At 50.7% G+C, this 25,318-nt stretch overlaps 1 protein-coding gene across 4 annotated transcripts; it reads left to right on the top strand.

Moving 5' to 3' along the window:
* On the top strand, window positions 1-23,658 carry scyl2 (SCY1 like pseudokinase 2). Of its 4 annotated transcripts, none has more exons than XM_030353763.1 (19): window positions 1-162; window positions 1,032-1,216; window positions 2,684-2,841; window positions 2,933-3,077; window positions 6,293-6,442; window positions 10,508-10,729; window positions 11,769-11,885; window positions 12,792-12,917; window positions 13,125-13,301; window positions 15,487-15,498; window positions 15,976-16,098; window positions 16,452-16,565; window positions 16,649-16,781; window positions 17,159-17,277; window positions 19,130-19,230; window positions 19,533-19,602; window positions 19,705-19,776; window positions 20,381-20,500; window positions 20,764-23,658. In XM_030353763.1, exons 2-19 carry the CDS (start codon window positions 1,040-1,042, stop codon window positions 21,385-21,387), a joined length of 2,760 nt encoding a protein of 919 aa, XP_030209623.1. In that variant the 5' UTR covers window positions 1-162; window positions 1,032-1,039; the 3' UTR covers window positions 21,388-23,658. The 4 variants fall into 4 exon arrangements, with proteins under 4 accessions (XP_030209623.1, XP_030209621.1, XP_030209625.1 ...); XM_030353761.1 differs by having other exon boundaries at window positions 2-158; XM_030353764.1 differs by lacking the exon at window positions 1-162 and adding an exon at window positions 676-805.
* Window positions 23,659-25,318: the final 1,660 nt, after the last annotated feature.

Here is a 25,318-nt window from a genome sequence, read left to right as displayed (position 1 = left end):
TGTCAAATGGAGGGGGTGGATACCGGAAGTAGGATAGCTTGCGAAGCTAGGCAACTTAAATGCTGGAAGACATGGCTGTTTTTCTCAACAATTATTGACATGTATATTTAAATGTGTTTTTTTTAGAATTCAAACAGTCGGATCATATATATAACACAGTAGGTAAACATTGAAAGTTGTGAGGTTTACATGTTGACGGCTAAAGGAAAGGGATCCTGTCATGATAAAGCTCTCTGACGCTAGCGTGATAGCACTCTGAAGACACTGATGTTGTTATTGGATAGGGTTAGGGTTAGCTGTTGCTAACTTTTGTTTATACGTTGCAAAGACACGCATTATGGATGAGCTACACGTTACGGATCAGCTACCAATTGAATAACAGTCAACACGGCGATGGTGGCAGCTCGGGTTTGCTGTGAATTCACATGCCCACTAACATGCTATGTTACATCTGCTGTACATGGCTAACGATGGATGACGATTCATATCGGATATTTTGCATCAGGGTTAGAGTACTGCGTAATATATATATCTATATATATATATATATCTATATATATATGAGAGAGAGATTGGTTATATGTATGTATTCATCCTACCTTTGCTAAACATGTTGCATGGCCAACTTGATAAGCAAACGTCAAGGTTTGAATTGGTGTTTTGCTGAGGTCAGAAATTCAACCTGTTGGGGTTTACCCGTTAAAAAATGACGTCACTGTAGTTCGGGTTAACTCTAACCCGTATCCTATCAACCTGGGATATATCGACTGTAATGACCCGAACTACTTCATTTAAAATGCACATGGTAAACAAATTGCAGTACTCGGGTCTCAGTTTGCTATCTATACCCTAGAATTTGTTTGATTAAAAATAAGATGCCAATACCCCTACCTAAATGGTTTTCTAGCTCCCATTTTGAATATACTGTATATAAAAGTCCTTATTGTTGTTGTGGCTATAAGTATAAAACACTCTGGAGTTGTCTAATGTTGTATATTCTGTGTTTTTACATCTGAACCTTCCCTCAACAGCCCTGAACATGGAGTCCATGCTGAACAAGCTCAAAAGTACCGTCACCAAGGTGACGGCCGACGTCACCAGCGCCGTCATGGGCAACCCAGTGACGAGGGAATTCGAGGTGGGCCGCCACATCGCCAGCGGGGGGCCTGGCCTCTGCTGGAGGATCTACAACGGCACCAAGAAGTCCACCAAACAGGTGTGTGTGTGTGTGTGTGTGTGTGTGTGTGTGTGTGTGTCTAAACAACTAGTTTTGCTCAATATCAGCAGTGATAGGCAGCCTTGCAGTGAGGCGCAGGAGATGTTTTTTGTACCCTTGAACAAAGCAGTATCATCTCTGAAATATTTGAATCCTATCTGTTGTAATGTGATTGGTGGATTCAAATAAAGAATTAAAGTGTTTGTGTGTGTTTCTGTCTAGACGGTGGTCTTTGACTCCTAATGCTGAGTTAACATCAGAGCAACCATGCTAGTCAGCGACAGCCTTATCTAAAGGACAGTCAGCCTCATCTAAAGGACAGTCAGCCTCATCTAAAGGACAGTCAGCCTCATCTAAAGGACAGTCAGCCTCATCTAGAAAAGCAGTCAGCCTCATCTAAAGGACAGTCAGCCTCATCTAAAGGACAGTCGGGGTACCTCAGGGTCAGCTAACTATTGCCATGTGACGTTGTGATGGACAAGCTCTATACCGCTCTGGCTGGTCAGTGAATGTCATGATGCTTAGACAGGGCTGGATTATCCATAAGGGCACTTTGGCCCGCGCCCAGGGTCACCTACCATTGACAACCAGTGGGGGTGAGCCACATGAAACAAGCTTTAAAATATAGCTTTAAAAATAACAATAATGAATGAATAAAGACCACATTCAGTCCCCCTCCCCAATCTGTATGGTGGAGGTGTAGTTTGGTACCGCAGGGTGTTAGCACGGCCTTACCCTCCCCAATCTGTATGGTGGAGGTGTAGTTTGGTACCGCAGGGTGTTAGCACGGCCTTACCCTCCCCAATCTGTATGGTGGAGGTGTAGTTTGGTACCGCAGGGTGTTAGCACGGCCTAACCCTCCCCAGTCTGTATAGTGGAGGTGTAGTTTGGTACCGCAGGGTGTTAGCACGGCCTAACCCTCCCCAATCTGTATGGTGGAGGTGTAGTTTGGTACCGCAGGGTGTTAGCACGGCCTAACCCTCCCCAGTCTGTATAGTGGAGGTGTAGTTTGGTACCGCAGGGTGTTAGCACGGCCTAACCCTCCCCAGTCTGTATAGTGGAGGTGTAGTTTGGTACCGCAGGGTGTTAGCACGGCCTAACCCTCCCCAGTCTGTATAGTGGAGGTGTAGTTTGGTACCGCAGGGTGTTAGCACGGCCTAACCCTCCCCAGTCTGTATAGTGGAGGTGTAGTTTGGTACCGCAGGGTGTTAGCACGGCCTAACCCTCCCCAGTCTGTATAGTGGAGGTGTAGTTTGGTACCGCAGGGTGTTAGCACGGCCTAACCCTCCCCAGTCTGTATAGTGGAGGTGTAGTTTGGTACCGCAGGGTGTTAGCACGGCCTGTGCTTTGACGCAGGTCACTGGTAGCAGGGCAGGAGGTTGGGGGTGTTGCTCAATGATGCATTACTCAAGAAGCAGAAGACCAGAGTTATAAATGCAGTGACTGTTCCCCCCTTTCCCCCCACAGGAAGTGGCTGTGTTTGTGTTTGACAAGAAGTTGATTGACAAGTACCAGAAGTTTGACAAAGACCAGATCATCGACTCGCTGAAACGAGGGGTGCAGCAGCTTACCCGCCTCCGGCATCCCCGCCTGCTGACGGTGCAGCACCCGCTGGAGGAGTCTCGGTGTGTGTGTGTGTGTGTGTGTGTGTGTGTGTGTGTGTGTGTGTGCCAGTCATACACTTGACATCCGTCCCCACTGTCTCCCGCCCTGCAGAGACTGTCTGGCCTTCTGCACGGAGCCGGTGTTCGCCAGCCTGGCCAACGTGATGGGCCAGTGGGACCACTTGCCGAGCCCCGTCCCCCAAGACATCAAGGAGTACAAGCTGTACGACGTAGAGACCAAGTACGGCCTGCTCCAGGTCAGTGTCTGAACTAAGGCTGCAAATAACTAGATAAGAAATAATTATTTGGATTGATTGGCGATGAATTAACTGGTGATATGGTTGTTTATTTTCCGATTTAATCAATTCATTGATCAATCGTTTTACCAATAAATGGCAAACAAGAACCGAAACAAGTGTTCCGGTCAGCTGATACAGAGCTTATGTAGATGCCTTAATATCCATCATACAGAAGAGTTCTGTCAGGCGGCTGGCTGTCAGGCAGGGTTAGAGGAACAGCTGTGGAGACGCCTAACGCCCTTCCTTTGTCTTATAGCCCAACAACAGATCCCTGTCTCTGCCCCCACTTTATCCCCCGCAGACCAGCATCTCGAGGGCCCTTCTGGCCCAGGTATCACGCCCAGCCACAATTGTTGGAGAGGGTGAAGGCTAATGTTGTTTTTGGCGGCCTGTTTTAATTTTAGTTTTAGTCTAGTCTTTGTCTCAAAGATTTTAGTTGTTATTAGTTTTAGTCACTTTCATACTCTTTTCAGTCTAGTCAAGTTTCAGTCGACTAAAAGTCTGAGCATTTTAGTCTAGTTTTAGTCAAAGCAGATTGTATTAGTCACTTTTTTGTAATGCAATTCTATTTAACTCAGTCAATATAGTATAAGTAGGCTACCTAGTAGTATTGACAAAACCAACATTTTATTTTTGCCAAACCCATTTCACAATTCAAACAAGGTAATCTTATTATATTATTCTTACCTTATAGACTCAAGAATACATCCATTCCAGAAATGGAAGACACTCTGATATGAATTTACAACGTATTTATTTTACCAACCAAACATGTTCCGTCCACATTAGAACGGCGAATTCCGACACTGAAAACGATACTTTTCAAAAACGATTGCTGAGGTGGATAAATAAGAAAACGCTGGGTTCGCGTTGTAGTGTGGTCAGGGTAGACGGAGGCTTTCAGATACGATGGCGTTCGGTTGCCATGACGCTGCCACAAGCTTGCGGTCATGTAAAAAAAAATGGCAATGTACTATGTATCTTCAGTTGCAAGTTGCACGTTTTTATATTTACCCGGATTAGTATGGACAGGGCCTTACGTTTTCATTAACGCTACCACCACAGCTGCGTCTTGTGAATCTAAATAATGCCGTGACGAGCGGGGATTCAGGAAGTAACGTAACCTGATACAGCCCCAGGAATAAATAAAATAAACAATTTTCTCGACTAGTTTTGGTCAACGAAAATGAAGACATTTTCGCAGAGTATTATTTTGTAAAACACATTTAGTCTCATTTTTATTCGTCAACAATATTGCATTATGTATTTAATTATAGTTATTGTCACATGACCAGCATTTACGTTGCGTCTCGTCTCGTTTTCCTCACGTGATAAAGGGTCGTTGACGACGATATTTAGTCATAATTTTCGTTGACGAAAGCAACACTAGTGAAGGCCATTTGTGATTTGGCTCGATATGAATAACAGTAACCCAACAGGTATCGGTGGGTTCCACCTGAATAATAACACTAATGATGGAGATAACTGAGTGGCCCGGCCCTGTGCTTTATGATGGAGAACCAAGGTTAGATTGAGCTGAGGAGAGCCCGAGAATAAAGTGTTGACCTGCGGCCTTCTGGAAGCTCCTGGACTTGGAAACTTGCATCTGAATTTGATCAAACTTCTACAATACAATGTCTAGTATCTTGAATGCAGTAGACTAACTCCATCCACGCCTTACTCCACATCTAATACCGGACATGCTGTTGCCTCCCAGGTTGCTGGTCCTGGGTCAGTTTTAGGAGCAAGCTAGAAGATGATTAAATATTTGTTTTGACTCCTTATAAACATTGTTTCTTAATCTATTCTAATGGCGTATAGACATTTTCTTAATGGAGAAAGGATCTAGCATACAAAGGGCGAAAGAGTTACTGGCAAAAATAAATATAGTGGCATAGTTGACAAATCAAAGTTTGTTTGGTCAACATATCATCTCAAAGCAACAGCCTCACCGTTGGTCAGATCGTGGTCCCCTTTGTCTTAAAGGAGACATATTATGGCGTCGTCACAACAAGTAAACATACTATTTGAGTTCCAGAAAACATATTTTTGAAGCTGTTTGCTGGAAATAGCTTTTAGAAAAAAAAATCTCGCCTAACGCTATTCCCCTCTGTTTCAGTCCCTTCAGAATGCGCTGTTTCTGGTGTCTGTAGCTTTAATGCAAATGAGCTGCTGCCCATTGACCAATGAGCTGTCCAACTGAACCACAGCATGGAGGAGAAGGGATTGTTGCCGTTTGCAGACTCCCGGAGCTCTAGATCTATATAATATCATAATAAAATTATCTATGGGTATTTATATAATATATCTAATATCACGGCCAGATGATATGATGAATCATAAAGACTGCATCTGACGTCTCTGTCACTTTCACAACAAGTACTGACTCATAATGGGGGTTATCTCGGCCATGGTTGAGAAGAATTCGGGAAGGGAACTTTTGGCGTGACTCTCTGAATTCAATGAACCGCGACATGGAGAAGAAAGGGATTGTACTCCGGGAGCTGAGATGCCGAACTGCTGCCGAGCTCCCCGCGCCGGAGCTGCCGGACTGCCGCCGAAGCTTCAGTGGCAGTCCGGCAGCTCCGGCGGTGTACTGCGGTGTACTGCGGGCGCTGAACTACCGCCAAAGCTTCCCGGCTTCTCCAGCGGGTGTCCTCCGGGAGCTGAACAGTCTGTCGGGGGTAGATGGCGGCAGTCCGGCAGCTCAGCTCCAGGAGTACAATCCCTTTCTTCTTCTTGTCCCCTCCTCCGGACTGCCGGCGAAGCTTCGGCAGTCCAGCAGCTATGGTGGTGCCGCCGGCAGTGAAATGGATTGTACTCCCGGAGCTGAGCTGCCGCCGAGTTCCCCCCACTGGAGCTGCTCGTCCGCTGGTCCACAAAATCTTAGCCATGCTCTGATAGGAGGGGAGTGGGGAAGTAGGAGGTAATATTCAACTGTGCCCCCTTCCTACGTAGGAGGGTGAGCCGAAACTGACGAAACAGCTCATCTGGTAACTGTAGGCGGGGTACTCTCAAAAATGCATATCTCACTCAAAAAATCATGAACAGACTTTTTCACAGTTTGTATGCGTGTGGGAGCACCAGACACCCCAAACAACACCCCAAATCCCAGGAAAAGTGTTGTTTTCATAAATGTCCCCTTTAATGTGGACTCTCTTTCCTGTCCACAGGTCTCAGAGGGCCTTGTGTTCCTGCACAGCGGGGTGAAGATGGTGCACGGCAACCTGTGTCTGGAGAACATCATTCTCAACAAGAGCGGGGCGTGGAAGATCATGGGCTTCGACCACAGCATCTCCTCAGCCAACCCCTCTGAGGCCGAGGTAGGGTTAGTTTTAGGGTAGGGGTAGGGTTAGGGTAGGGCCGGGGTAGGGTTAGTGTTAGGGTAGGATAGGGCGGAGGTAAGGGTAGGGCAGAGGTAGGGTTAGGGTTAGGTTAGGACCGAGGTAGGGGTAGGGTAATGTAGGGTTAGGGGTAGGGGTAGGGTTAGGGGTAGGGTAGGGCCGAGGTAGGGGTAGGGTAATGTAGGGTTAGGGGTAGGGTTAGGGGTAGGGTAGGGCCGAGGTAGGGGTAGGGTAATGTAGGGTTAGGGGTAGGGTTAGGGGTAGGGTAGGGCTGAGGTAGGGGTAGGGTAATGTAGGGTTAGGGGTAGGGTTAGGGGTAGGGTAGGGCCGAGGTAGGGGTAGGGTAGGGACGAGCTAGGGCGCTCTGCCACTGGAGCCATTTCTTTGATCGACTCGCTCTTAGTTTCTTCATAAGACTATGATTAATTGATAAAATAATTGAAAAAAAAATATTTCTAAAAAAAACATTACGCAAGTCACTACACTATTAAACAGAGTTCTATTTCATCCCTACTGACCGGTGCTTAAAGCACTGGATATCGCCACCTCGCGCATGCGCATTCCGAGTGCCTAATACCAACATAGTCACCTGTGACCCCCACGTGACACCGGGAAGGCTATATCTTCCGGTGTCGTCAGAGGATCTGTTTCTTTACATCTTCTCGCTGCGCAGGTACCGAATGGAACCTTTGTTTGGCGAAAGGAAGGAAATTAGTGCTTACGCTCAAGCTAATAAATATCGGTTGATTACAGTTTCTGGTGAAGGCAGTGTTCTCGCTCCCGGTAACGCCGCATTTGGCCCTTCTTTGATTGACAATTGGTAGCAGCGATGACGCACAGGCTAATTAGTTTCTGTTTTTCAATTTACTGTCGAGGGAAGTCCTCCGCTTCCGCTTCCAGTTACGCTGCCGGTGGCTGCCTCCATAATGGGCCACCAATGTGTCGGCTGTGCGGCTCCTCGCGAGCCTGAGGACGGCCACGACAGCTGCCCTCCTTGACACGGTCTCGTGCATTAGACGGAGAGCCTCACGGACAGCGCCTGCATGAACTGCAGCCTCCTTCCTTGGGCGCTCAGAGTGGCTAGGCTGGCAGAGATGGAAAATCCGGCAACAGCCAATAACCCCTCTGCCTTAATGGGCCTCCCTCCCAATCAGCCCGGTCGTTCTGGGTGGCATCGGCATGATTGGGCTGCAGCGATGGGTGCCCCAGGCTTCCAAGGTGGACGGATTGACGGCCGACATGGAGCAAATACGGTCCCTCCTCCTGGCCCTTCAGCCTGGGGCTGGTCAGGGGCGGGCTGAGCTACGGCCTGGCCCTCCCTCGTCCCAATTTGACGACGCCCTCTCTCTGGCGGCTTCGACTATCCTCTTTAATGAGGTTATGACAGAGGGCGATGCCTCCCACATACTGGACGAGGCCTCCTGCTCTCCTGCACAAAGCTCTCTGCAGGGGCAGCAGACACCTCCATGGCGGCCGTCCTGCGGATGGCTCTGGCTCGCCTACAGCTCGATGCGGTGCAGACGGAGCCATCCCAGGCCAGCGCCTTCTTCAGGCGCAACCCTGCCACGGCAACATTCTCCGTCCATCCTTCAGAGGAGTACTTGAAGGAGCTTCATGGTTGCTGGAGGGACATTAGGGCCCTATCCCACTCAACGTTGGATGCCTGGACCTTGGCTGCCATGCAGAACATGGCACAGGTTGGGCTGGGCCGCATGCCATCAGTCGAGCCTGCCATCGCCTCCCTAATTCTGGCTCCTGATGAGGCTCTGAGGCCAAATGCCAGGTGTCCCCCTAACCCTAACCCTAACCCACAGTGCAGGGTCACAGACGACCTCCTGTCGAAAGCCTATGACGCAGCGGCATGCATGGGTCGTATTGGGAACTCCCTTTCCCACCTGTTGATGGTTCTTTCGACCTCTCTGCAGCAGGCCCAGGTTGAGCCGTCGCTGCAGAGTCTGAGTGTCTCCGGTTCGCCTTTCGCGGCCGTCATTTTCAATTCAGGGTACTTCCCTTTGATCTCTCCCACTCCCCGAGGGTATTCACCAGGGTGTGGCGGCAGCTCTCGCACCCCTGCAGAAGCAGGGCACGAAGGTCCTGCCATATTTGGACGGCTGGCTGATCTGTGCACCGTCCCAGTGTCAGGTGGCCCGGGACACGGCTACTCTTGCCATCTCAGAACCTGTTGACCTGGGCATATCCCCGCCTGGCCATCGTACGGGCGGCCTCCATACCGGGGGAACGGAACCAGGTCGCAGATTTCTTATCGAGTGGCGGCTTCATCCGGAGGTGGTGGAGAAGATATGGGGTCTCTTTGGCAAGGGGGAAGTGGACTTCTTTGCTTCAGAGGAATCCACACATTGCCCCCTCTGGTTCTCCTGGACGGAGGTGACGGCCCCCTCGGACAGGATGCCTTAGCTCACGACTGGCCACAGATTCCTCTGTATGCCTTCCCACCACTGCCCCTGATTCTTCCCACACTCCAGAGAGTGTTTCTGCGGGGCCAAAGGCTACTACTGGTGGCCCCCTACTTCAACTGCTGCGCAGGCTCTGCTGCAGCTCTCCATGGCGCCTCCCCTGCAGGAAGGACCTCCTTTCGTAGCTGGGGGGTCAGTTTTGGAACCCAGATCCCCGTCACCTCCAGCTCTGGGCTTGGCCACTGCAGGGCCCGACTCACTGCTGAATGTTTGAACTGCGACCGTCAGGAATACTATTCCAAGTGCCAGGGCACCATCTACCAGAGCACAGTATGCCAACAGATGGAAGTTGTTCTCTGACTGGTGTAGGGGTAAGGCAGTGGACCCAGTACGTTGCTCCGTGGCCACTGTTCTGGAGTTCCTGCAGTCCCTCCTGGATGGTGGTCGCTCTCATTCCCCCTTGAGGGTCTATGTGGCTGCTATTTCTTCCCAGCATGTGATGGTTGATGGAGCCACAGTGGGGTGCCACAGGTTGGTGTCCCTCTTCCTTAGGGGGGCCCTGAGGCTGCGCCCCCCTAGGACTCTTGAGGGCTCCAGCTTGGGACCTGCCCCTGGTGCTGGGGGCCATGTCATCACCTCCTTTTGAGCCTCTGACCCAGGTATGGTTGAAGTGGCTGTCCATGAAGGTCCACCCAAGTGTGGACCTACTGCCAAGCTCTGCTACCTCCAAGGAGTGAGGTTCCTTTTTGGTATGGGTCATCCAGTGCTTTAAGCACCGGTCAGTAGGGATCAAATAGAACGAAAGTTACGAATGGAACTACGTTTCTATGAATCCTGGATGACCACCGGAGCGTTTAGTCACTCAGAATCCTTGTGTGCTCGCGAGAAGATTCTAGGAACAGATCCTCTGACGACACCGGAAGATGTAGCCTTCCCGGTGTCACGTGGGGGTCACAGGTGACCATGTTGGTATTAGGCACTCGGAATGCGCATGCGCGAGGTGGAGATATCCAGTGCTTTAAGCACTGGTCATCCAGGATCCATAGAACCGTAGTTACATTAATAACTTTCGATCTGTCAGCAAGTCAAAGTATCTATAAACTCTGCCCCCCCCCCCCCCCCCCCCCCCCCCCCATCATGTCCCTCCTCTCATTACCCCCCCTTAATCCCCACCCTCATTTCCCCCCCCCCCTTTATCCCCCCCTCTCCCCAATCACCCCCCCCCTCATCACCCCACCCATCACGCCCCCTCATCACCCCCCTATCACGCCCCCTCATCACCCCCATCACCCCCCCATCACGCCCCCTCATCACCCCTCATCACCCCCCCCCACCCCTCATCACGCCCCCTCCTCACCCCCCCCCTCATCACCCCCCCCCCTCATCACCCCCCCTATCATGCCCCCTCATCACCCCCCCCACCCCTCATCACCCCCCCCCTCCCACCCATCACCCCCCCTCATCACCCCCCCCCTCCCACCCATCACCCCCCCTCATCACCCCCCCCTCCCATCACGCCCCCTCATCACCCTCCCCCCTCATCACCCCCCCTCATCACCCCCCTCCCCTCCCCTCCCTTCATCAACCCCCCCCTCCCTTCATCACCCCCCATTCTTCACCCTCCCCCCAGCCCAGGTACACGTGTAAGGAGTGGGAGCCCAGCCTCCCGGCGCTGTGCCTGCCCAACCCGGAGTACCTGGCCCCGGAGTACATCCTGTCCGTCAGCTGTGACTCCGCCTCCGACATGTACTCTCTGGGCGTGGTGGTGCACGCCGTCTTCAACGAGGGCCAGCCCGTGTGCCAGGTCAACAAGCACGACCTCTTCAAGAGCTTCAGCCGCCAGCTGGACCAGGTGGGGGGGGGGGGGGGGGTTAGCTTCAGCCGCCAGCTGGACCGGGGGGGGGGGGGGGGTTAGCTTCAGCCGGCAGCTGGACCAGGTGGGGGGGGGGGGGGGGGGGTTAGCTTCAGCCGCCAGCTGGACCAGGGGGGGGGGGGTTAGCTTCAGCCGGCAGCTGGACCAGGTGGAGGGGCGGGGGGGGGGGCGGTGTTGGCTTCAGCCGCCAGCTGGACCAGGTGGGGGGGGGGGGGTTAGCTTCAGCCGCCAGCTGGACCAGGTGGAGGAGGGGGGGGGGGGGGGTTAGCTTCAGCCGCCAGCTCGACCAGGTGGGGGTTAGCTTCAGCCGCCAGCTCGACCAGGTGGGGGTTAGCTTCAGACGCCAGCTGGACCAGGTGGGGGTTAGCTTCAGCCGCCAGCTAATATTACATTGATTCTCCGTCTTAAAAATAATAATGTGTGTGTGTGTGTGTGTGTATATGTGTATATATATCTATATATATTAGAGCTGTCAGTTAAACGCGTTATTAACGGCGTTAACGCAAACCAAATTTAACGGCGTTAAATTTTTTATCGCGCGATTAACGCAATTATTTTATATAAAAAAAAAAATAAATAAACTTTTTTTTTTTTTTTTCTTCGGCTCAAAACAAAGAAGCAGTAGCCTGACTGCTATGTTCAAATGACATTTGTTCAAAGCAGTCGTTTAATTGCACTATAGGCTCTTTTTTTGTATCGTCCTGTTTTGATCAGTGTATATGCCAATGTTGTTATCAATAAAAAATCATTTGCACAAGGCAAGCCGATGCACTTCACCATGTTGATAAGAGAATTAAAATGAGAAGAATTATGGGACAAAAAAATCAAGGGATATTTAGCATAGAAAAAGAATTTGCGATTAATCGCGATTAATTAGAGTTAACTATGACATTAATGCGATTAATCACGATTAAATATTTTAATCGCTTGACAGCTCTAATATATATATATATATATATATATATATAATAATTTTTTATTATTAGCTTCAGCTCATAACCCTAATCCTTACCTCCAGCTGAGCAGCATGAGCCCCACCATGCTGAACCACATCCCAGAGGAGGTGCGCGACCACGTCAAGATGCTGCTTAGCGTCGCCCCCAACGTGCGCCCCGACGCCGACCAGATGACCAAGGTGTGTACGGCCCGGGACCCCAGGTCACTGGGAGGGTAGGGGTGGACAGTAGGTAGATGGGCCCCAGTGGGAGCTGGGATAGGGTTAGGGCTGGCTGCTTAACAAGAAGGTTCACATGGAGTTAGGGTTAGGGCTGGCTGCTTAACAAGAAGGTTCACATGGAGTTAGGGTTAGGGCTGCTTAACAAAGGGGTTCATGGAGTTAGGGTTAGGGCTGGCTGCTTAACAAGAAGGTTCACATGGATTTAGGGTTAGGGCTGGCTGCTTAACAAGAAGGTTCACATGGAGTTAGGGTTAGGGCTGCTTAACAAAGGGGTTCATGGAGTTAGGGTTAGGGCTGGCTGCTTAACAAGAAGGTTCACATGGAGTTAGGGTTAGGGCTGGCTGCTTAACAAAGGGGTTCATGGAGTTAGGGTTAGGCCGCTTAACAAAGGGGTTCATGGGGTTGGGGTTAGCCCTAACCCCAACCCTAACAAAGGGGTTCATGGAGTTAGGGTTAGGGTTAGCCCTAACCCTAACCCTAACAAAGGGGTTCATGGAGTTAGGGTTAGGGCTGCTTAACAAAGGGGTTCATGGAGTTAGGGTTAGGCCGCTTAACAAAGGGGTTCATGGGGTTGGGGTTAGCCCTAACCCCAACCCTAACAAAGGGGTTCATGGAGTTAGGGTTAGGGTTAGCCCTAACCCTAACCCTAACAAAGGGGTTCATGGAGTTAGGGTTAGGGTTAGCCCTAACCCTAACCCTAACAAAGGGGTTCATGGAGTTTTATTGTTGTATATTTTTTTAATAAGTTCTTCCAAATTGAAATATACTTTGTGTCTTTTCTCGAGCCGTAAACCATTACTACTACTACTACTACTACTACTACTACTACTACTTACCTCTGCGGGTGTTTGTGTGTGAATCCAGATCCCGTTCTTCGATGATGTCGGCGCCATGACCCTGCAGTACTTCGACTCCCTCTTCCAGAGGGACAACCTGCAGAAGTCTCAGTTCTTCAAGGGCCTTCCCAAAGTGCTGCCCAAGCTCCCCAAGGTTCACATCCACATCAGCATTTAGTTCTTCCACTTGAAGTAGCAGCCCTGTAAAGGGGGCGGGCGGGGGGACCAGTGGTCAGGGTGTTGGATACCTAGCCACAACGGTCTAGGTTCAATAAAGAGTCGGGTAAGCATGTCCTCAACCCTCCCATATCCTCTCCTCCCGTTCCTCCCCGTTGGGCCCCTGTCATGGCCCCCCCGACAGAGAGTGGTGGTCTACCGGATCCTGCCGGCTCTGACCGGGGAGTTCGTCAACCCCGACATGGTGCCCTTCGTGCTGCCCAATGTGCTGCTGATCGCCGAGGAGTGCACCAAGGATGAGTACATCCGCCTCGTCCTGCCCGACCTCACGCCCGTCTTCAAGCAGCAGGAGCCCATCCAGGTAGAGCCGGCCCCCACACGCAGCGCCACGCCTCTCAGGGATAGGGTTAGGATTAACTCTAAAGGTTAACCCTAACCCTAACCCATCCAGGTAGAGCCGGCCCCCACACGCAGCGCCACGCCTCTCAGGGATAGGGTTAGGATTAACCCTAAGGGTTAACCCTAACCCTAACCCATCCAGGTAGAGCCAGCCGCCACACGCAGCACCACGCCTCTCAGGGATAGGGTTAGGATTAACCCTAAGGGTTAACCCTAACCCTAACCCATCCAGGTAGAGCCAGCCGCCACACGCAGCGCCACGCCTCTGAGGAATAGGGTTAGGATTAACCCTAAGGGTTAACCCTAACCCTAACCCATCCAGGTAGAGCCAGCCGCCACACGCAGCACCACGCCTCTCAGGGATAGGGTTAGGATTAACCCTAAGGGTTAACCCTAACCCATCCAGGTAGAGCCGGCCCCCACACGCAGCGCCACGCCTCTCAGGGATAGGGTTAGGATTAACTCTAAAGGTTAACCCTAACCCATCCAGGTAGAGCCAGCCGCCACACGCAGCACCACGCCTCTCAGGGATAGGGTTAGGATTAACCCTAAGGGTTAACCCTAACCCTAACCCATCCAGGTAGAGCCAGCCGCCACACGCAGCACCACGCCTCTCAGGGATAGGGTTAGGATTAACCCTAACCCATCCAGGTAGAGCCAGCCGCCACACGCAGCACCACGCCTCTGAGGAATAGGGTTAGGATTAACCCTAAGGGTTAACCCTAACCCTAACCCATCCAGGTAGAGCCAGCCGCCACACGCAGCACCACGCCTCTGAGGAATAGGGTTAGGATTAACCCTAAGGGTTAACCCTAACCCTAACCCATCCAGGTAGAGCCAGCCGCCACACGCAGCACCAAGCCTCTGAGGGATAGGGTTAGGATTAACCCTAACCCATCCAGGTATAGCCGGCCGCCACCCGCAGTGCCACGCCTCTCAGGGATAGGGTTAGGATTAACCCTAAGGGTTAACCCTAACCCATCCAGGTAGAGCCAGCCGCCACACGCAGCACCACGCCTCTGAGGGATAGGGTTAGGATTAACCCTAACCCATCCAGGTAGAGCCAGCCGCCACACGCAGCACCACGCCTCTCAGGGATAGGGTTAGGATTAACCCTAAGGGTTAACCCTAACCCATCCAGGTATAGCCGGCCGCCACACGCAGCACCACGCCTCTGAGGAATAGGGTTAGGATTAACCCTAACCCATCCAGGTAGAGCCAGCCGCCACACGCAGCACCACGCCTCTGAAGGATAGGGTTAGGATTAACCCTAAGGATTAACCCTAACCCATCCAGGTAGAGCCAGCCGCCACACGCAGCACCACGCCTCTCAGGGTTGGGGTTAGGATTAACCCTAAGGATTAACCGTAAGGGTTAACCCTAACCCATCCAGGTAGAGCCAGCCGCCACACGCAGCACCACGCCTCTCAGGGTTGGGGTTAGGATTAACCCTAAGGATTAACCCTAACCCGCGCCTCTCAGACAGGGCCACGCCTCTCAGGCAGGGCCACGCCTCTCAGGCAGGGCCACGCCTCTCACGCGCACTCAAAGGAGCACCAAAGGGCTAGGGTTAGGGTTAACCCCAACCCTAGCCCTAACCCTAGCACCAAAGGGTTAGGGCTGGGGTTAACCCTAACCCTAGCACCAAAGGCGTAGGGCCGTATGCATGTCTGAGTGCTGTAGGGGTCTTATTTCGCTGGAGACTTTATGGTAGGTAGGTCGGACTCCGTACTCGTCCCCTGGGTTCAGCTGGGTGGAAGGCCGGAGGCTGCCCCCTGCTGGTGGTGTGCACAGCCACATGTTCAGAGGGAGAGAGTGACTGACTGAGAGACAGAAATGAGTGGTCTAAGATCGAAATTGTCGTTAAAAAAAAAAACACTCTGATAATAGCTTGCAAATATTACTTACAGCATGTTTTGAGCATGGATTTGCAAGAAGTGTCTCCAAAATAAAGTAATCTTTATTCAAAGAAGTGTTTTCAAATATATTGTGGTTGCAGTTGATGATTTTGCATGGACTGCCTTTAGATGTTAGACGCTCCTCCAGAGTGGTGTGATCGTAGCAGAGCCCTGCTCTGAAACATTAGACGCGCTACAGTGAATCTTTTGTCTTTTTCTGTTTTTGTTTTTCTTCTTGCGCCTCCTCAGGCTAGCAATATGGTGAGTGATAACTGGGCCACGATCTAACTGCTTCTACTAATGGCTTATCTCATCCTTTTTTATTTTAATGTGTAGAGAAAGACATTTCATTTATTTTACTCCTTCGAGGGAACACATGGAGGCTCCTTGTGGGTTAGTGGGAAAGAGTTTCAACTCGAGCATATCGTGTAACTTTCTAAAAATTCTGATTTAGTGTACAATAGGTGCCTTTAATCACACATTTTCATCACTGTGCTTTGTAGGTAGGCAGACTACTTTGAATGCAAGCTGTTTTTGTTTGAAATAAATCAAACTAACTAAAACGACCCCCAACGGGAGCCTCAATGTGTTAAATCGGCAAAGCCGCCCCTTTAAATGTCCCGCAAGTCCCCCCTTGTCGTTTCTCCCACTACCCTTAAGCATGACCCACTGAATGCTCTCTGTATTGACTGTGTGTCTAATGCTATGCCCCCCCCCCTGACCGCTGCCTGCTGCTAGATCCTGCTGATCTTCCTGCAGAAGATGGACCTCCTGCTGACCAAGACGCCCCCGGACGCCATCAAGAGCAGCGTGCTGCCCATGGTGTACCGGGCCCTGGAGGCGCCGTCGGTGCAGATCCAGGTACCCTACCCCTACCCCTTGCACGCACGCAGTGTGTACGACCATAGGTCGTGCACACCTATGGTTACCCTAACCCTAACACCATAGGTTAGGGTTAGGGTAACCCCTAGGGCCGCTGGGGGGGTGGTGTAGCAGCCCATATGGCCCCAATGGGTCCATTGCTGATGCGCCTGTCTTGTGTTTTTCTCTGGGGTTAGCTTTAGGGTTAGGGTTCCCTAACCCTGTCTTGTGTTTTTCTCTGGGGTTAGCTTTAGGGTTAGGGTTCCCTAACCCTGTCTTGTGTTTTCCTCGGGGGTTAGGGTTAACCCTAACGATAACCCTAACCCTGTCTTGTGTTTTTCTCGGGTTACCAGGAGCTGTGCCTAAACATCATCCCAACGTTCGCCAACCTGATCGACTATCCCTCCATGAAGAACTCTCTCATCCCCCGCGTCAAGTCCGCCTGTCTCCAGACGTCCTCGCTCGCAGTCAGTGTGTGTGTGTGTGTGTGTGTGTGTGTGTGTGTGTGTGTGTGTGTGTGTGTACTTATTCTGTCTATGTGTGTGACCAGGTGCGGGTGAACTCCCTAGTGTGTCTGGGCAAGATCCTGGAGTACCTGGACAAGTGGTACGTCATCGACGAGGTCCTGCCCTTCCTGCAGCAGATCCCCTCCAGAGAGCCTGCCGTGCTCATGGGCGTCCTCGGTAGGCCCTCCGGACCCCCCAGCCACTATACCAGCCTTATGTCCCTCCCCTGGACCCCCCAGCCACTATACCAGCCTTATGTCATTCACACACTGTGTGTGTGTGTGTGTGTGTGTGTGTGTGTGTGTGTGTGTGTGTGTGTGTGTGTGTGTGTGTGTGTGTGTGTGTGTGTGTGTGTGTGTGTGTGTGTGTGTGTCAATCATGGAGCAAATCATCAATAGTATTGATTATTGATTGGTTATTATTTGATTATTGGTGTATCAGGAGTATATAATATATAGACGAGGCCAGATACCTTACCACTGCTCTAACCGACAGATCAAATAATGGATCATGTTATTAAGTTGTTGACCTTTGACCTCTCTGAACCCCGGTAGGCATCTATAAGTGCACCTTCTCACACAAGAAGCTGGGCATTCCTAAGGAGCACCTAGCCAGCAAGTGCCTGCCACACCTTGTCTCGCTCAGCATAGACAACAACCTCAACCTTAACCAGGTAACCCACCCGTAACACAGGTAACCCACCAGTAACCCAGGTAAACCAGCCTTAAAGGTCCCATGGCATTAAAAACCTCACTTTCTGAGGTTTTTTAACATAAATATGGGTTCCCCTAGCCTGCCTATGGTCCCCCAGTGGCTAAAACTTGCGTTCGGTGTAAAAAGAGCCTTTGAATAAACGGAGGCTCAAGCAAGCTGATTTGGAATGTGGTCCCATATGTCGTCATAAAGGATCTAACCTCCTCCCTTTCTCTGCCTTGCCCGCCCAGAGAATTGTGCCCGCCAATGAGACACGACCGTGCGAGTGCCACATGTGTGTGTGTGTGATTACAAACACTGTACCGCAAGTGATTGCTGTTGGTGTTATGGCGCATAACACCGGTTCTTTGAAGTCTCTTGTATTTGCACAACGAGACTGTAGTTGGGGTTAGCTCAGCCATGGTTGAGAAGGAATTGGGGGGAATGGAACTTTGGCTTCGACTCCCTGAAGTACATGAACTGCGACATGCTGCCGGCTGCCGCGAGGCACCACCACCGCAAAGCACGGGCAGCCGGCAGCAGGCAGCGCGCGGTTCAGCCTACTTCAGATTCATGTGGAAGAACCAGAGACGACGGAGAACCTGACGAAGTCGTTTGTGATTCATAATATCGTCTGGAGGCGCACACAGCTTTTGGCCGTGATATGTATTATATGTTATAGATATCTATCTATCATATGATATTATTTAGATATAGACTGTAACGCAAGTGTTGTACACTTCCTTGTAATTTGGATAACCGTTCTGCTGTTGGTGTTATGCCGCATAACACGTCAGACTCTCATCTCTGGTATTTCCACAACGAGACTCGTAGTGGGGGTTATCTCAGCCGTGGTTGAGAATGAATTGGGGGAAAGAACTTTGGCTTTGACTCCCTCAAGAACATGAACCACGACATGAAGGAGAAATGGATTGTTCGCCGTGAATGTCTCCCGCTTGAGCACCGCTGCCGAGGCGGTGGTCCTTCGGCAGCGAGGCTCCGGCGGGAGACAACCGCGGTCAACAACCGCGGGCAACAATCCCTTCCTCCTCCTTGTCGTGGTTCATTCTACTTCAGATTGACGTGGAAGAACCAGAGACGTCGGAGAACCCGACGCGGTCGTTTGAGATTCATAATATCGTCTGGAGGCTCACAGCTTTTGGCCGTGATAATATATATTATATGTATTGATATCTATGTATAATATGATATTATTTAGATATAGAGCTCCAGTGGACTCCAGTGGACGCGCATGGTACCGTGGCTGCAAGCTGCTCAGGGCCACAACCCCACCCTCCCCCTTAACCCGCCTCGCTCCTCCTCATTTGCATTAAAGCTACAGACACCGAAACGGCGCATTTGGGGAAAGCTCAATGTGCGACTGGCTTGTAGTGGCTGTAACTCTGCACCACGGCTGAATTCCGGGGAACGTCTTTAAATACTGTTTGGGACCTACTGATATCTATATTAAAGCATCCATAAAGTAGCATGCCATGGGATCTTTAACCCAGGTAAACCCCCCTTAGCCCAGGTAAACCCCCCTTAGCCCAGGTAAACCCCCCTTAGCCCAGGTAAACCCCCCTTAGCCCAGGTAAACCCCCCCTAACCCAGGTAAACCCCCCCTAACCCAGGTAAACCCCCCCTAACCCAGGTAAACCCGCCTTAACCCAGGTAAACCAGCCTTACCTGGACTTCCCATCCCTCAAGTGTTAGTATATGATGTCATCTCATCTTTACCTGTGGAGTTTAATTTCACTGTGAATGTTTGTACAGGAATAACCTGTTGGTAATTTGACTTTAGCTACACTTCTCTTCACCTCTTCTTCTTCCAGTTCAACTCCTTCATGGTGATGATCCGGGAGATGCTGAGTCGCATGGAGGTGGAGCACAAGACTAAGCTGGAGCAGCTGCACGCCATGCAAGAGCAGCAGAGGTGACTGCCGCCCCACTGCCCACCACGTAGACACCCACTCATCCAGCCCTCTGACTGGTTGGGGGGTTGGAGAAAATCCTTATTCAAGGTTCTGTATTCAGAGCCTGCAGGCTCCCCTGTAGGCACCAAATGATATGAGGGAGAGAGAGAGAGGCTGTAATGGCACATCTGACGCTCCATATAAAGGGAGCCAGTCGGGTTCAACATGAAGGACAGCAGCCTCAACACAAAGCTCAGGTTTAAGTCTCCGAATCCACCGGTTGACCTCTAGGTGTTTAACCGTTACACGTCTCTCCCGATAGGAGCATGGCGATATCAACCACAGGCAACCAATCGGGGGAGAGCAAGAGCACGCCCAGCTCCGGCCATCAGGTGAACAGTGGTTTCCGTGGCAACAGAAAGAGGCGATCCCCCTTGTATCGTCTCGGCTCACGCCCACTCCCCCTCTGTTCTAACCCTAACTCTGTTCTTCAGATCGAGCATCTCTTCGGCAGCGGCGGGCTGACAGCCAACGGCTTGTCCACACCGGCACCACAGCCCAGCAGAGTGAGTATACGAGACGTCCCCCCTCTCTGGCCGCCTCTCTGGCCGCCTCTCTGGCCGCCTCTCTGGCCGTCTCTCTGGCCGTCTCTCTGGCCGTCTCTCTGGCCGTCTCTCTGGCCGTCTCTCTGGCCGTCTCCACGCCGTCTCTCTGGCCGTCTCTCTGGCCGTCTCTCTGGCCGTCTCTCTGGCCGTCTCCACGCCGTCTCTCTGGCCGTCTCTCTGGCCGTCTCTCTGGCCGTCTCTGGCCTTCCCGACGCCGTCTCTCTGGCCGTCTCTGGCCTTCCCGACGCCGTCTCTCTGGCCGTCTCTCTGGCCGTCTCTCTGGCCGTCTCTGGCCTTCCCGACGCCGTCTCTGGCCGTCTCTCTGGCCGTCTCTCTCTGGCCGTCTCTCTGGCCGTCTCTGGCCTTCCCGACGCCGTCTCTCTGGCCGTCTCTGGCCTTCCCGACGCCGTCTCTGGCCGTCTCTGGCCGTCTCTGGCCTTCCCGACGCCGTCTCTGGCTGTCTCTCTGGCCGTCTCTGGCCTTCCCGACGCCGTCTCTGGCCGTCTCTCTGGCCGTCTCTGGCCGTCCGTTTTCCTGAAGACCTCCCCTCGTGTTCTGCCCTCAGGTGTCGCTGACTCTGGAGGAGAAGCAGCGCTTGGCTAAAGAGCAAGAGCAGGCCTCTAAACTAAGGAACCAGCAACCCTTGGCCCCGCAGGCTGCTAAACCAGCGGCCGCCGCCACTCAGGTACAGGGTTAGCGCGCCTCTGGAAGGCTCAGAATAAATATGAAAATGATTTGTTGAAAATTTAAAGAGTTAAATTCAGAGGCAAAAAATGACGTTGCTTCAATGCATACTCAGTGCTTAAAATTCAATGGCTTTTTATTTTCAAGATGCGATGAGACATATACTTCGATAAGCGGCCAGGGCGCGATGTCAGGTCTGATTAAATCCTGCTCAGTGATATCAGAAGGACTTGAAACCCCCTCCCTCGTTGTTCTCTTTGGCAGGCGAAGGATCTGACCCACAGTCTCCTCCTCCAAAACAAGGCGTCGCTCAGCAGCCTGTCGCTGGGCAACACGTCGCGGCCGGCGCCAGTCCAGGGCACCGCCATGTCGGCCTACCCCAGCCCCATGGGCGTCCCGGTGTCCAATGGCTTCAACCCCTCCATGGGCTTCCAGGCATCGGGTATGGGCATGGGCGTGTGTCCCCCGGGCCCCAGCCTCTACGGGGGCATGGCCACCACCACCAGCACTCCCAACTTCAGCACCCTCACCCAGAGTCAAGGAGCCCTCGGGCAGACGAACAAGGCGCCCAACATGGCTGCCCTGGACAATCTCTTCACCGCCAACAAGCCCCGGGCAACGCTCCACCAGCTGTGCTCCAGTGTGACCCCCGCAGCCAACAGCACCCCTTGGCGTAATCAATTTGGTCCTGGCCAGGCCAATCAGACTGCACCCGTTCAGGGCATACCATTAGGAATGGGAGGGGTGCCAAGTGGGTTCGGAATGCAGGCCAACCCATTCTTCAGCCCGCAGAACTTCTCTCAGCCCCCTTCTGCCCTGAGTGTGAATCCCGCAGCGCTCAAGCAAACGGCTTCGGTTAACAATGACCTCAAGGACTTGTTTGGCTAGAAATACAAGGCGATGCGGGAGTCCATGTTGTTTTAAGGACTGTAGAAAGTAGAAAGCGTTGAATTCTTATAGTAAAAAGAAATATGCTGTGAGAATGTGATAACGAATAATCCTATTTGAGGGTGTTGCTGTATATATTTTTTAAATCCAACTTTGTTTGTGATTTTCCCCCATTTGAAAACTTGGCCCCACTGGTAACCTTGCACCAATCCCACCGCTATTTCAATGGTTGTAAAAAAAATTGGGTTGTGTAAATCCTATTGTCGCGTTCTCATCACTGATGGGGTTTTCCTACGGTTTTGTACTTGAAGCCTTTCTACGAATGTCAAAAAGTTGAGGTTGATTCGATTTCTTTAGATCGAAATGCAATCCACCATTCCGGGTTTCTCTGGGTTAGAAAACCATTTGACACCCTCGCCGATTTCTCTTTGTACGGGTTTCTTGTACGTTGTCATTTGGATACATTGGGGACCAACCTGGTAATCCCACAAGCTATATTAACCAAGGGAACGCACTATGTTGGGGTACAGTGGCTAGGAGCCAAAGATGTAGCACTGGCTAGCCCATGACGCCCCTGAGAGGCACCTTGGACACTGTCTTCTGTTGGATATTTGTTCGTCTTTGGGGAAATGAGGGAGAGGCCTTCAGAGTATTTATCATGCGTACCCTCCTCATAGTCTTTGAGAGTTCAGTTGAATCCTTCCTGTTCCACGGAGGGAGAGCAGTCCTTCAGCAGTTCCTCATTCAATCCACATGTTGAGAGCGAGGTCCATATCACATTGCTGGCTTTCCTCTCGCATTTTTATGGGCTGTGGTTCTTATCATAAAACTTGTATATGTATGTGACGCAAATTATTTGAAGGTAGTGGGATCACAAGACCTTTTGCACGTGGTGCCAGCTAAAACTAAAGGACTCATTATGGATGTGGGTGCAGTATGGTAATGGTGAGAGATCCTGTGGTAGAGCTCCTGCTGTTGGGGCGGTATACATGTCACAGTATACAGTGTTTCATAGTAGTGCCCGAAGGAAGAAAGACAAAATGGCGGTTTTTCTAATGTACTGACTCTACTAATTGTTACATTTAGGATCATTCCTTTGAGTTCATTATCGTATAATGTTCTGGAGATGACAATATCATTCCATTCAATCACATTGTGTGAAGCAATGATAAATACAAATTTAAACTTAAATCATTACTTTTTTTCGTGAGTATCCAGTGACATTTGGGAAGGTATTTTAAATTGATTCAATTAGTCTGGTCTTGATTTCTATAGATGAAGAAAATTGTATTATGTCCAATTAATTTATTTTTCCATTGCACGAGAATTACATGAATAGTTTTTTAAACAATACATCTCAGAATCTTCTCTCTTCACAGTGAATAACGATTTTAGTGCATGTTACTGAAGAAATATATATATAAAGTTAGTGTTATCTTTCTCATTCTGACCCCAAATTCCTTGGACCAATGTGTTTGCACGTGATGTCTTTTCTTTCTTTTTTTTTTCTAAAGAAAAGTTGCAAACGTTTGTATGAAAGTAGCATACATATTGAGTTCTGCACTATGACCTGAATAGGAATCTATACTGCTGATATAAAATGATCTGCCGTTGATACTTTTTACATTCAAACAACTTAAAGGCCTTAAAAGAGTAGTGTGCAATATTCCTAAAGGACTTGGGACAGCATAATTTGCAGTTTTCCCTTGTTGCCTTCCCCTATTCCCTGGCTTAGACATCATTATACATCAATGCCGCTAATTTATTTCTTTGAGATTTCCTCATTGTATTTTCACAAACTGGTAACTGAATCAAAATTCACTGCTTTTAGGACAAAATTGTCCTATTTACTGAATGTTATTGTCGTGGCACCAGTACAAGGTTAACTTTTAATGTATCTGTAGAGCAACCTCAGCACGGATTGGTTGAGAAGCTCTTCAACCATGTGCTTAATTAGCTGAGAAGTTTGACCTCATCAAAAGGCCGAATACCAGGCAGACGATTGACAGTGGCTGCTGCATCATTCAATCTTTGCTATATCACAATTTTTTTGCAGTCTTCAACATGTGCTAGTAGGACCCTAAAGCATAAAACAAAAGCTTATTCTTCTACAAGATATAGCGGATTGTCGGTTGAATACAAACCACTGTTGTATATGTAATTTGATCTCTATGAACCTGCTCTTGTGTGTTGAGGTGTGTAATCTGAGGTGGTTTGATGGAAAATCTGTCCATATATATGGAAAAAATACAGACTAATATTCTCAAGGTCTGATCTTTCTTTCTTTGCCTTTATTCACATTATTTTGATTGTGTTTTACTTGTGTATGGCTTATATTCCGATGTTGTGAAAGGTTATGTTAGGGGTCCAAAACAAAGTGGGAGGGACTCTGGGGCCCAATTCTGAAAGTCAAATCTCCTAACCTCTCTGCCTCTCTTCCTTAACCTTTGAGGAAAACCGTCATAGAGTCAAGGAGAGATGAAAAGGTGCTTCCTTTCGATCACCGGAAAAGGCTGCACTGTTTAAAATGAATTAGACTCCACTATTCCCAACCAACGTTGTTGTGCGACGGCGGGTATTGCCGACCTCTAGAGTCTCTAGTGTGAAACAAATTTTCCGAAGTTGGACTATAACAAGCACTCTTTCGATCAATGCGTTCTTGTCGTTGATTTCAATCAGGTTGTCGCCAACAGTGGTAATCACTTAGGTCGGACTTAGGTCGGAATATTTTAGGCCATATGAATCCCAATTTACATGTGAAAAAAGGAGGATAAACTTATGTTGATGTTGAAATTAACTGCCCACAGTAGCCTTTTAAATGTGAAGTTGGCATTTTAGTTCCTTATGGTGTAAATTATGTGCTTACTAACCTGCAATAAATGAATTAATTTAAATTCTAGTGCTGTCAAGCGATTAAAATATTTAATCAAATTAATGTCATAGTTAACTCACGATTAGGGTTAGGGTTAGGACATGTCGGCAATTAACGACGCCACCGCGTCGCTGGCACGGGCCATCATCAGTCGGCTCCCCGGTGGTCCCCGACCCACCCCAACGTTCAAACCGAGGGGCTGCAAGGTCCCCTGCCTGTCAATCCACCTCCTCTCTGCCCTGCGACGCTGGGCGATAGACCAAAAGGGGTTTGCTTCCAACACCAACGCAGCACAAAATGCGCAACCAGGGGAAGGTGAGCGTCTCTTTTCTGTTTAATGTTGTGGCGGTGCTGGTGGAAGCGGACGCGTACGGTGTTTCCCATTTCTCCGACGTACTGGAGTTTGCAGGTGAGGCAACGGATCAAGTAAACACAGTTTTTTGTGGTAAGACCTGAGTGCCGTTCGGTGGGGAAGACGTCACCATTGTTTTGATTGCGCGCCCAAGGAATAAAGTTGTAAAAGTACGACAGTCTGTTAACCCTGGGCTCTAACAGAGGGCGCAGTTTGGCCCTCACTAGAAGGTCCTTGATGTTTTTATTCCTTCTGTAGACCGCGTTAATGCCATAACCCCGCAGGAACGTGGTGGAATCCAAAAGTTGTTGGAAATTGGATCTGACCAGCGCGGGCGCGCGGCGCCTCTCTGGGTGGAGGCAGACGCGCAGACCCAGTGCGCCTCGCGGTAGCGACCGGAGGCCCTGGGCGTCGTGGAGGTCGGGGCCGCTCGCGGACCAGGACGCGGAGGCGGAGGTCGTACCTGTGGCAGTGTCCTCGGGGGTCCAGCGGGGGGGCCCGGAACCCGCGCAGGGTGGCGGGGGGCCCGACGCGCCTCAGGCGCGCGGTGATGGAGAGGCCTCTGCGCCTCACGACGAGGAGGCGAGTAGGCCGGTCTGTAGGCCTCAAACCTCACCTCGTGATGGTGTCGGGCAGGCCCGTAGGGAGACCAGTCCCTACCGGGCCGCGTGTGACCATCCCAATGCCTGGGAGACGGGTAGCGCGGA

This window comes from Gadus morhua, chromosome 4, assembly GCF_902167405.1.
Source record: "Gadus morhua chromosome 4, gadMor3.0, whole genome shotgun sequence".
Classification (NCBI taxonomy): domain Eukaryota; kingdom Metazoa; phylum Chordata; class Actinopteri; order Gadiformes; family Gadidae; genus Gadus; species Gadus morhua.
This window is presented reverse-complemented; position numbering and strand designations above follow the sequence as displayed.

Bases quoted from the DNA above. Each gene is read 5' to 3' on its own strand.
- scyl2 (XM_030353763.1), top strand. From the start codon at position 1,040: ATGGAGTCCATGCTGAACAAGCTCAAAAGTACCGTCACCAAGGTGACG. The intron at 19,231-19,532 runs GTGACTGCCGCC...CTCTCCCGATAG, and splicing joins GCCATGCAAGAGCAGCAGAG to GAGCATGGCGATATCAACCA. The intron at 19,777-20,380 runs GTGAGTATACGA...TTCTGCCCTCAG, and splicing joins CGGCACCACAGCCCAGCAGA to GTGTCGCTGACTCTGGAGGA.